At 45.9% G+C, this 13,091-nt stretch overlaps 1 protein-coding gene across 5 annotated transcripts in view; it reads right to left on the bottom strand.

Moving 5' to 3' along the window:
* Positions 1-13,091, bottom strand: part of LOC129706391 (chemokine-like protein TAFA-2) — a 198,585-nt gene that overhangs the window by 88,005 nt on the left and 97,489 nt on the right. For all 5 annotated transcript variants that reach the window (XM_055650674.1, XM_055650673.1, XM_055650671.1 and 2 more), the window contains one exon: positions 7,836-7,918. In XM_055650674.1, coding sequence (XP_055506649.1) covers positions 7,836-7,917 — 82 coding nt within the window. In that variant the 5' untranslated portion in view covers position 7,918. The remainder of the gene's footprint in view (positions 1-7,835; positions 7,919-13,091) is intronic.

Raw genomic sequence — 13,091 nt, 5'->3', positions numbered from 1 at the left:
CCATTCCCTCAGGTCCTAGACTCTCCCACTAGTGGAAACATTTCCTCCAGTCTCCAGAACACCCCACCTTGAATATTAGACCATGTGTTACCCTGGTTGATAGCAGTGCTTCTGCTATACAATCCTGTTGTCTGGATTGAAGCCTTTTAGTTATGTGGACAGATTGGATAGAATGACTTTGCTTTCATTGGAGCGATAGAATAGAATCAATCATTTAATTAATTAATGAACGAATAATGGCCAAGTATTCACACAAGGAATTTGCCTTGGTGCTCCGCCCGCAAGTGACGATATGACATACAGTGACAGATAGGAATGACACATAAAACATTAAACATTAATAATAAAACATTATCGATTAAACATGTGAATTAAATAAAATACCAGAGGAAACGGAGGCTACAGGTTTTTGGTTATTGAGTAGAGCTACTACTCGTGGAAAAAAAAGCTGTTTTTATGTCTAGCTGTGGCAGCTTTGACAGTCCGGAGTTGCCTTCCAGAGGGAAGTGATTCAAAGAGTTTGTGGCCAGGGTGAGAGGGGACAGAGATGATCTTACCCGCTCGCTTCCTGGCCCTTGCCGTGTACAGTTCGTCAATGGAGGGAAGGTTGCAGGAAATAACCTTCTCAGCTGATCGGATGATTCGCTGCAGCCTCCATATGTCATGCTTGGTGGCTGAGCCAAACCAGACCATGATGGAGAAGGTGAGGACAGACTCAACGATGGCCATATAGAATTGGACCATCATTGCCTGTGGCACATTGTGCTTCCTCAGCTTCTGCAGGAAGTACATCCTCTGTTGTGCCTTTTTGACTGTGGAGTCGATGGTAGCCCCCCATTTAAGGTCCTTTGAGATGATAGTTCCCAGGAACTTAAAAGACTCCACAGACGTGACTGTGGTGTTGTTGATGGTGAGTGGGATGAGGGGAGGGGGGGCTCTCCTAAAGCCTACAATCAATTCCACTGTCTTAAGAGCAATGAGCTCAGGTTGCTGAGATGGCATCAGGACGCCAGCTGTGTCACTTCCTGTCTGTAGGCAGATTCCTCCCCATCCTGGATCAGTCCAATCAGGGTTGTGTCTTCCGCAAACTTGACAGAGGTGTCAGTGGAGGTGCAGTCATTGGTGTAGAGAGAGTAGAGGAGAGGAGAGAGTATGCAGCCTTGCGGTGCTCCTATGCTGAGTTCTGCGGGTCCGAGATGTGCATTCCCAGCCTCACATGCTGCTTCCTGTCTGTCAGGAAGCTGGTGATCCACCGACAGAGAGGTTCAGGCACAGTCAACTTGGAAAGATTGGAATGTAGTAGCTCTGGCACTATGGTGTTGAATGCAGAGCTAAAAATAACAAACATAAATCCCCGCATAGATTCCCTGGCGGTCTAGATGCTGGAGGATGAAATGCCAGCCCAGGCTGACTGCATCATCCACAGATCTATTGGCCCGATATGCAAACTGCAGAGGGTCCAGCAGGGATTCATGATATTTTTCAGCTTGGCCAGCACAAGCCTTTCAAGGGTCTTTGTGACTACAGATGTCAGTGTGACAGGCCTGTAGTCATTAAGACCAGTAATAGAGGCTGAGGGATGAGCAAATAGTATTTTACAGAAAACCATGTCCCCGACTTCTAGCTGAGAAGATAAAGGTTGGGGTTATTCTCCCTTAAGTAAATCCAAGTATATAAAGTGTCACTCATCCTTTCCCAGATTAGGGTTTATTGCAATACTTACTGCATAATTAAAAGTGTAGGATGATGCCCTTGATCTATAATAGTGTAATGTATGTATCATAGAGTTTAAAAGCGATACAGCATGAAACAAGTCCTTCTGCCCACTGAGTCGTCAACTACCCATTCACACTAATCTTACATCAGTCCCATTTTTTAATCACCATGCATTCTTATCAATTCCCCTGAAATTCTACCTCTGACCTACTCGTGAAGGGCAATTTACACGTTGTCAATTAACCTACCAACCCACATGCCTTTGGGGTGTGAGGGGAGAGGGTACCAGACCACCTAGAGGAGAAGAGTCAAGGGTGGCACAGTGGCGCAGTGGTAGAGTTGCTGCCTCACAGCACCAGAGACCCGGGTTCGACCCTGACTGCCCGTGCTGCCTGTACATAGTTTGTACATTCTCCCTGTGACCTGGTGGGTTTTCTCCGGGTGCTCTGGTTATCTTTCACACTCCAAAGACGTCAGGTTTGTAGGTTAATTGGGTTCTGTAAATTGCCCCTAGTGTGTAGGATGGGATAGCACAGAGTTAGTGTATGGGAGATCGATGGTTGGCGTGGGCTCGGTGGGCTGAAGGGCCTGTTTCCATGCTGTAGCTCTAAACTAAACTAAGAGAGTCAAGAGTGTTTTATTTTCATATGTCCCAAATTGGAACAATGTAATTCTTACTTACAGCAACACAACAGATATATAGACATATTACTCTGTAAACAACATAATAAAAAACAAATAGAGAAATTCAGTATATAAAAACAAAAAACAATAACAGTGCAGAAGCAAAGCTATGTCCCCAATCCACCCAGTAACAAAGAGAACGTGCAAACTCCACACATGCAGCATCTGAAATCAGGTTTGGGCCTGGTCCTCTGACATTGTGAGGTAGCACCCTAAAGTGCAAACTGCAGATTTAGTTTAGAGAGATACAGTGAGTTACAGCCCACATGGATACAGGCCCTTCAGCCCACCAAGTCCACGCCAACCAACAATCACCCGTACACTAGTTCTATCCTACAGACTAGGGACAATTTACAGAAGCCAATTAACCCACAAACCTGCACGCCTTTGGAATGTGGGAAGAAACGGGAGCACACGGGGGAAACCCACGCGGTCACAGGGAGAACGTACAAACTCCACACTGACAGCACCCAGTCGTCTGGATCGAACCCGGGTCTCTGGCGCTGTGAGGTAGCAACTCTACCGCGGCGCCACTGTGCCGCCCACTGTGCTGACCTCTAGTAGCTGCACCACTGAGCCATCTAACACACACCGCAGCACTAAGCTGGACTCCCCACTGTTTTTCCAATGTTCCTGGAGTGATCCAACCTGTTAAAGAAGTAGAGCAAAACTGCTGGAATGTCAAAGATGAAGCCTGCAGGACATTTCCTTTGCATAGATTAAATTAATAAATGCTTCTAAACACCCTCTTTTCCAGTTTCCAGTTGGTTACAGCTGTCATTTTTCATTTGAAAACTTGTTTAAGCAGTCTTTGAGTTATGCCCCATGCATCATCGTAAAGAAGTCTATCCAACTGAGAAAATTAGAATTAAGCTAGCCTGTATGAGCTGATATAACTTGCCTGGACACCCAATAAAAGGAAATCAACTTATACCCTTCCTCAGTTCCTTCTCTGATTGAGTTACGTGGACTGTGACTTACTCTGTCTCATCAGAAGACAAGTATCTCGTCGATCAGTTATAAGCATTGGGTCCAAAGAATATTCAGCTAATTTACTTGACAGTTTTCTCACATGTCTCTGATCGCTAAGTGTAATATTAAACTTCAGGCTTGTCAGATCTTTTCCTTTCAAATGAAATTGCCTTCAGGATATTCTGTCACCAATTCCAGTAATGGAATAACAATGTTTTTGTGAAATTATGTACAGGGTTGTCACTTTTCATCATCTTTGCATTTGGGGTAGTCAACACAATCGGATCACACAAAAATGGACCTCCAGTTTAGTTTAGTTTATTGTCACGTTCACCGAGGTACAGTGAAAAGCTTTTTGTCGCGTGTTAACCAGTCAGCAGAAAGACAACACATGATTACAATTGAGCCGTCCACAGTGCACATGTACACGATAAAGGAAATAATGTTAATGCAAGTTAAAGTCCAGTAAAGTCCGATCAAAGATAGTCCAAGGGTCTCCAATAAGGTAGATAGTAATTCAGGACTGCTCTCTGGTTGTTGGCAGAATGGTCCAATTGCCTGATAACAGCTGGGAATAAACTGTCCCTGAACCTGGAAGTGTGCATTTTCACACTTCTACAGCTCTTGCCTGATGGGAGATGGAAGAAGAGGGCATGGCCGGGGTGCGACTCATCCTTGATGCTGGTGGCCTTGCCGAGGCAGCGCAAGGTGGAACCAGAGTCAATTTCTGTATTTGCTTCAGCTTTCCCACCCGTTTCACCAATGTGTTGGGTCCAATTCCCTGCCAGCAGGGGCGGAAATCCCGGGGGGGGGGGGGGCAGGGGGGACCTGTTTTGAGAGGAGGGGGGCGACCCCCCCCCTCCCCCTCCATTTTTTGTAATCCGGATTTTAAAACCCGGTGAAATCTCCGCTTTCCGCGAGACACTGGGGGTGGGACTGCTGATCGAGGACGCCGATTGGACGCAAGAGACGTCAGTCAACAGGTAATGGGGGCCGGACATGATGATTCAGCGCGATCATTGGAGGAGGGAGGTGTCGGTCAGTAGAGGGGGTGGGACTGAGAATAGAGTGCGGTGATTGGAGGAGGGAGACGTGCCAAAACAGTCTCGGCACAGACCTGCGTCTCATCCACAGTCAGGATCGATCCTGGCCGGGTCTCCAGCGCTGTCCTGTCCCCACCCGAGTGCCCCCCCCACCCCCACGCCCGGGGTGGCCAGAGATGTCGGGAGTCAGACAGGCCCAGTGCCCCCAGGCCCACAGCCAGTGCAGAGAAGCAGCGCTAAACCCAGCTCAACTCTACCATGTCCTGCCAGGTTAACCCCAGCCCTGCCTGGACGTGCGGGAAATATGGCCCAGGTTTACAGCCAGCGTGGTGAAGCAGCGCTGGTGTCCCGTCAGTCCAGGCAGGGCTGTAGGTTAACCCGGCGAGACAGGCAGAGTTGAGCTGCATTTAGCGCTGGATTGACCTCTGAAGCCTCGCGTGTGTGTGTGTGAGTGTGCGCAGGCGCGCGCGGCCGCCAAAAATAATTGTGTGTCCCCTGTCCCCTCCATATTTTGATAGCGATTTCCATGCCTGCCTGCCAGACTAATTTAAACCCTCCCGAGTAGCTCTAACAAATCTCCCCACTGGGATATTGGCTCAGATCAGTGGTATCCTGTCACCTGAATTGAAAGCCATGGATGTTGGGGCCTGATGCTACAAGAAACTATGTGGGAAAATTCAAATTTTCTCAGTTGGATAGACTTGCTTACGATGGTGCATGTGGGCATCAGTTGACACAACCCTGACACCACTCCTTCCACAGAGAAACAGACATTCTAGGGAGCAAGGATTAGGAGTATCTGCACTTTGTACGCTGTGGTGATGTGGGCTTCCTGATTGTTGCCTATTTTAATTCCCTTTCACATTCAAGATTCAAGAGAGTTTATTGTCATGTGTCCCAGATAGGACAATGAAATTCTTGCTTTGCTTCAGCACAACAGAATATAGTAGGCATAAATAAATACATAGCAGAACAGATCAGTATGACCATATACCAATGAATATATATACACACATAAATAAACAGACAAAGTGCAATGGGCTATTCATGATCAGAGTTTTGTTTGAGTTGAGATTAATAGCCTGATGGCTGTGGGGAAGTAGCTTTTCCTGAACCTGGATGTTGCAGATTTCAGGCTTCTGTACCTTCTACCTGAAGGCAGCGGGGAGATGACCAGGATGGTGTGGGTCTTTGATGATGCTGGCAGCCTTTTTGCGGCAGTGACTGCGATAGATCCCCTCGATGGTAGGGAGGTCAGAGCCGATGATGGACTAGGCAGTGTTTACTGCTCCTGGGCACTCAAGTTGCCGAACCAAGCCACGATGCAACCGGTCAGCATGCTCTCTACTGTGCACCTGTAGAGGTTCGAGATAGTCCTTCTTGTCATACCGACTCCCCGTAATCTTCTCAAGAAGTAGAGGCGCTGATGTGCTTTCTTTATAATTGCATCCGTGTTCTCGGACCAGGAGAGATCTTCAGAGATGTGCACGCCCAGGAATTTGAAGCTCTTGACATTCTCCACCATCGACCCGTTGATATAAATGGGACTATGGGTCCCCATCATACCCCTTCCAAAGTTCGCAATCAGTTCCTTGGTTTTGCTAGTGTTGAGTCAAACGGTCAATCTCACTTCTATACTCTGACTCATCTCCATCAGTGATACGTCCCACAACAGTGGTGTCATCAGCAAACTTGATGATGGAGTTCGCACTATGACCGGCTACGCAGTCATGAGCATAGAGTGAGTACAGCAGGGGGCTGAGCACGCATGGGGTGGTCCCATGCTGACACTCCTATGACCTTGGACCACCCACAGCCAGGATAATGTCAAACACAACTTAGAAGATGTACTCATATTCTGCCGTTGTAGTTTACAACCCCATGGCACAGACATTGAACCCCCCCCCCCGCCCCCCAATTTCAGGTGGCCATTACAACCTGAAGGTGCTCCGGTTTCCTCACATATTCCAAAGTCTGCAGGTTTGTGGGTTAAATAACTTCAGTAAACTGTCACCAGTGTGTAGGACAGAACCAGTGCATGCGTGATCTCTGGTTGCCATGGACTCGGTGGTACGAAAGACTTGTTTCCATGCTATATCTCTAAAACTAAAAAAATTAAAACTACCCTGATCACCCCACACACGCTCTCTTCCCACAATATCCCCAACCCCTCATCACCCTGTTTCTTTCCTCACTCCCCCCATCCATCTGCCCATTGCTCACACCCTCCACCCATTGTTCATTAATTCATATGTCATACGAGCTGAAGTAGGCCATTCGGCCCATCGAGTCTACTCCACTATTCAATCACGGCTGATCTATCTTTCCCTCTCATCCCCATTCTTCTACCTTCTCCCCATAACCCTTGAAACCAATCAGGTATCTGTCAATCTCCACTTTAAAAATACCCACTGATTTGGCCTCCACCGCCACATGTAGCAATAGATTCACAGATTTACCTCCCTCTGAGTAAAGAAGCCTTTACTCATCTCCTTTCTAAAGGTACATCCTTTTATTCTAAGGCTCTTCTCTCTGGTCCTAGTCTTTCCCACCGGTGGAAACATCCTCTCCACATCCAGGCCTCTCACTATTCAGTAAGTTTAATTGAGGTCTTCTAAACTCCAATGAGTACAGGCCCAGTGTCGTCAAGCACTCCCCTCGTTGGAGGCCCTGCCTCCAATACTCACCCCTCCCCTCCCCTCCCTCCACAGACCCCATCTGCCACCATCCTTCCCATATTTAGTTGCTCTGTTTCTGATCAAATTCCATAATCAACACTTTTGTTCACTCCACTCATCACCTTCCACCACTATCACTATTTATATGTCTGTACTCCAATACATCTCTGCGCCAAATGTCCCCTTGTCACCTGTATCCTCCCACTGCTTGCTAGCTCTTGCCTCATCCCACTCCTCCAACTGGTCATCTCCCCACTATTCTTTCAGTCCAGATGAAGAGACGTGACTGGAAACGTCAACCACCCGATTCCCTCTACAGATGCTGCCTGATCCATGGAGTCCCCCCCAGCTGCCCTCCTTACATTCTCTTTAATTCCTCTCCAACATCTGCACTTTATATTGTCTTCCTTTTACAGCGCTTTTGCAGTTTAGAAAATACATACACAGCTTAAAATAAAATCTAAATAAAATAGTACCTAGTTTATAGATTATAGAGAGAATCAAAGCAAATTACTATGACTCAGACCATTACACTAATGATTGTATTGGGCTTCAGTGGATATCATTGAAAGCATAACATGCTTCAAACTTGTCAAAATCAAATGGAATTTTTTTGTTTATTCTCAAATAGTTGGTAAGTTATCGCTTTGATAAAGAGAGTGAAAATTAACAAAGCCGTTAAAGTGCAAGGAAGGAAAGTGACCAAAATCAAAGAATATTGATAATGTGAAATAATCCATACCTTTATGAGGGTTTGCAGCTGATATCAATTTTCCCCAAAGGGTTATCACACATATGATAAGTATCAGTGTCCCTTTAACCATCCTTCAAAAACAAAAAGAGAGATTATTGTTTACAATTCATTTTATCTATTGCAACAATTATTTGATTATTAATAAATTATTCAGCAACACCAATAAGTGCACATTCAACGTCTCACTTTGAAAATTCTCATCCATGTTTTCAAATCCCACTCTGCAACCTCCTTTCAGCTTCGGAGATATGTACACTTTTTCAATTCTAGACCTTGGCATAACCCCAGTTTTAATTCCCCGACTTTTGAAGACCATTATTGCTAAAATACAAAGCTCAGAAATTCCCACCCTCAAGCTCACCATCTTCTATTGACATTGGTATTAGTTTATTATTGTCATGTGTGCCGAGATACGGTGAAAAGCAGTTGTTTGGGTGCTATCCAAACAAATTGGATAATCCTACAAAGAGTCATAGAGTCATACAGAGTGGAAACAGGCCCTTTGGCCCAACTTGCCCACGCCGACCAACATGCCCCATCTAAACTAGTACCACTTGCCTAAGTTTGGCCCCTATTCCTCTAAACCTGTCTTATCCATGTACCTGTCCACATGTTTCTTAAAAATAGTGATACTACCTCCTCCAGCAACTTATTCCACACACCAACCACCCTTTGTGTAAAAATAACCCTCAGGTTTCCATTAAATCTTTCCCCCCCTCACCTTCAAGTTATGTCCTCTAGTTCCCGATTCCCCTACTCTGGGCACAAGACTATGCATTTACCCGATCTATTCCTCTCATAATTTTCAACTCTCAACATCCTCTATAAGATCACCCCTCATCTTCCTGCGCTCCAAGGAATAAAGTCCCAGTCTCCCCACCCTATAGCTCAGGCCCCCGAGTCTTAACAACATCCTGGTAAATCTTCTCTGAACCCTTTCAAGCTTGACAACATCTTTCCTATAAGATGGTGACAAAAACTGAACACAATACTCTAAATGTGGCCTCACCAACACCTGATATATCTGTAATTTGACCTCCATTCACATGAATATCATCAAGCCAAACATCAGTACAACAGGTAGAATGAACAGAAAAATACCAGAGTGCATAATATAGTTATTCAGCATTGTAGCGTAATAATTCTAGAGAGAAAATCCAATGTCCACAATGATGTAAGCTGGAAGATCAGACCTATAACCTAATCGATGGAAGCCTAATAACAGAGGGGAAACAGCCACATATATTGCAGCTTTTATAACTTTTGCCCAATAGGGAAGTGGAGAAGGAATAACCAGAGTGAGAATGGTCTAGCAGGAACAATGGTCTAGCAGGAACTGGTCGGCGTGGAATCAGTGGGCCGTATGTTGTATCTCTAAAACTAAAACTAAGCCCTGACCCGCAGAGCCAGTCGCACAACCCCGCTATTCACTACACTAATAGTCCTGTCCCACTGTACGAGTTCATTCAAGAGCTCTCCCGAGGTTGCCCTGATTCGAACTAGGAGATTTACGGTAATGGCCGCTCGTCGGTACTCGGGGCTCTCGTGGACATTTTTCAACATTTTGAAAAATCTTCACGAGTCTTCCCGAGCTTACTGCGTTTCCCGAGTACCTGCCGTTAGTGGTAAGAGACGTTCCCGAACTCCGACGTACCCGCTACGTTCATTCTATGTGCCTACCACAAGTTTGATTTTTTTTTAAACTCGGGAGAGCACTTGAATGAAACTCGTACAGTGGGACAGGGCTTTAACACTGGCAGAGCAGCATAATCAGCCTCGAGCTGCCCACTAACCCATTTGACCTGGTCTCACTCCATCACAGATATTCTCTTCGTCCATTCTTCTCACCACCTTCACTATAGTTCAAAATTACTTATTTTATTTGTCTTTCACTGTTCTGCAAAAAAATGCCTCAAGACTTGGAAAAATGGTTTATCTTTCCAGAGATGCTGCCTGGCCTGCTGGGTTGTTGGTATTGGTGTTACAATATTTTCTGTTTCTATCTCCTTTATGTTCTTTGGTGTTAAATGTTGTTTCATGCCCTTCTTGTGAAGCATTCTGGCATCTTTTCATGTTTAAAAGGCACTGTAAAAAGGTTGTTTGTAACATTATATTATTTCTGATCAATGGTAATGCTGTGAACTGTCTGAAATAAAGTATTGCAAAAATTGCAAGAAATATTTTTTACACAGCGAATGGGAAGTATAATGAATGAGCTACCAGAGGAGGTAGTTGAGGCGGATAAGAAACATTTAGAATGAATGTACATGAATGTACATGAATAGGAAAGCTTTAGAGAGATATGGACCAAACATAAGCATGTGGGATTAGTGTAGATGGTGCATGTTGGTCGGCGTGGGCAAGTTGGGCCGAAGGGCCTGTGTCCATGCCGTATAACTATGATTCTAAAAGTAATAATTGGTTCATTCATTTATAATGTTAGATTCACACAATTCAAGATTTTTTGTCCACCTTAACAGTGAGATGATTAAGAAAACATATGGTTGATTGCATTGACTCGAGTGTAGTGACCTAAACCTACACTGGAAATGTAAGTACAACCGTCGAATAACCATCAGAGATGCCAAGAGTCTGGGACCCTAGGCCAAGCTAGGGTCCCACACCAATCATGTAGTTTGTGGCAAGGCTTGCATGGAATAATGGACAACAAAATGAAGTTGGGCAGAATTGCTGGCAAAAACGAAGCCCTCCCTGACCAGCTCAATACCGCAATGCTCCTTTGAATGGAAGGTCAGTGGAATGATGGGCTACAGGCTAGAAACCTCACCAATGCCTCTTCTTCCTCAGAAGGCTTATGGGCCTGTCCCACTTTCACGACCTAATTCACGAACTTTTTTATTCGAGGACATTTTTCATCAGGCTAGAAAAACGCCCCAACCTACTTGATGCCACGAGTTCCTATGACTAGCATCATAACCTACCTACGACCTCCTACGACCACCATGCTGCGAGTATGAGTCAAGAGCAAACTCGGCAGAGGTCGTGAATTAAGTTGTGAGAGTGGGACAAGGATGTTTGGCATGCAAGTTTTACCAAAATTGCTGCAGATGCACCATAGAAAGCATTTTATCAGGATGCATCACAGCTTGCTTTGGCAACAGCTCTGCCTAAGTCCTCAAGAAATTGTAGAGTTTTATGAACACGGCCCAGTCCACAACACCAACAAGACTTCCCGCTATCAAATCCACACTTCATCAGGAAAGCTGCCAAAATTACCGAGGACTATTCACAATCTCTCTATTCCCTTCTCCCATCAGAGGCAACTGAACCACCTGAGCAACAACTAAAGAGCGGTCTGGACCTACCGCCTACCTCATTGGAGATCCGGGGACTATCTTTAATCGAACTTTACTGGACTTTATCTTGCGCCAGACGTTATTCCCTTTACATTGTATCTGTACGCTGTGGACGGCTCGATTGTAATCATGTACAGTCTTTTCACCAACTGGATAGCACACAACAATAAAGCTTTTCACTGCACCTCGGTACATTTGACAATAAACAAAACTAAAGCAGATCCAAAAGCTTGAAAGCACGTAGACCAGATTCAAGATCAGTGTGTGGTGGTGAAGCGGTGTAGCTGCTGCCTTAAGGGCCTGTCCCACTTTCACAACCTAATTCACGACCTCTGGCGACCTAAAACGACCTAAAAAAAAATCAAGGTTGCGGTAACCTACGACCTCCTAAGACCTTCCACTACTATGTCTACGACCTTCCACGACTATGAAGAAGACCTCCTTCAACCTCCTTCGACTATGTTGAAGACTGGCTTCGACCATATACGTTTTACTGCCGTTTGCAGTAGCCCCTTTGTTTCAGCAGTCTTTTAAGAAAGGCAGCAGGTGAAGAGGAAGCACAAGAATACGTCTCAATGGGTGAATGGAGATGATGTGATGGACTGTCCCAGTCCACCAGATGACTGGAAGAGATGGAACTTTAAGCACACATGTGGGGCAGTGGATGGCAAGCATGCCATTCTTGTCCCAGTCCCTGTACCCCTTATTTTCCTTTTCGTACAGGATGGCATTCTGCTGGAACCGTTCCTCAAGGAACCCCTCCTGCTGCCTGGTGAAGGTGTAGGGCATAACCTTCCTCCAGTTCTCCCTCGCCACCAATGGGGCATCTGCCTCTGATGCTGTGTCAGACACAGGAGAAAGGGCTGCTTTGCTGCCTTCAAATGAGGCAGTGAAGGATGGGGTGGTGGTGGGGACATATACTACCGCCCTGGTCTCCTCCTCCAGGGGTCTCTCATGCAGGGCTACCTCCTCCTGCACTATTGCCTCCTGTAGCATCACCTCCTGCCACTCCTCCTCTTGGGTGGGCAACACCCGCATGGCCGGCTTTTTTTTCAGTTGTGCCCTCCCCCTGCTCTGCTGCCTTTTTGGTGCCATCTCTAAAACACAAGTCTCCTCTCCAAAAAACTCTCCAGCTATGAATGAACATGCCTTGGAGTGACAGAGGCGACGTTCTGCTGTTCAAATAACCTTTTTTTTCTACTGACCTTTTTTCACCCCGGAGCTATTACCTTCGACTGCCTCCGACCATCTACGACTACCTACGACTAGCATTACAACCTACTACGACCTACCTACGACCTACCTACGACCTACCTACGAGTAAAAAGTATTGATTTTTTCCATGCCGACCTTTTTATTACTCGTGGACATTTTCTATCAGGCTAGAAAAAACGCTGCTACCTATTTGATGCCACGAGTACCTACGACTAGCATCACGACCTGCTACGACCTACCTATGACCTCCTACGACCTCGTGACGACCATGCTGCGAGTATGAGTCAAGGGCAATCTTGGCAGAGGTTGTGAATTAGGTTGTGAAAGTGGAACAGGCCCTTTACAGTGCCAGAGACCAGGGTTTATTCTGATCTCGGGTGCTGTCGGTACCGAGATTGTACATTCTCCATGGGTGCTCTGGTTTCCTCCCACATTCCAAAAACATATAGGTTGGAGGTTAATTGGCTTCCATTAATTGCCCCTGGTGTGTAGGATGTGAAACTGGGACTAGTACGGTCTGTACGGAGTTTGTACGTTCTCCCCGTGACCGCTTGGGTTTTCTCCAAGATCTTCGGATTCCTCCCACACTCCAAAGATGTACAGGTTTGTAGGTTAATTGGCATGGTATAAGTGTAAATTGGCCTTAATGTGTATAGGATAGTGTTAATGTGCGGGGATCGCTGGTAGGTGCGGACTAGGTGGGCCGAAGGGC

This window comes from Leucoraja erinacea, chromosome 19 (genome assembly GCF_028641065.1).
Source record: "Leucoraja erinacea ecotype New England chromosome 19, Leri_hhj_1, whole genome shotgun sequence".
NCBI lineage: Eukaryota > Metazoa > Chordata > Chondrichthyes > Rajiformes > Rajidae > Leucoraja > Leucoraja erinaceus.
The sequence above is the reverse complement of the archived record's forward strand: the minus strand, read 5'-3'. Positions and strand labels throughout refer to the sequence as shown.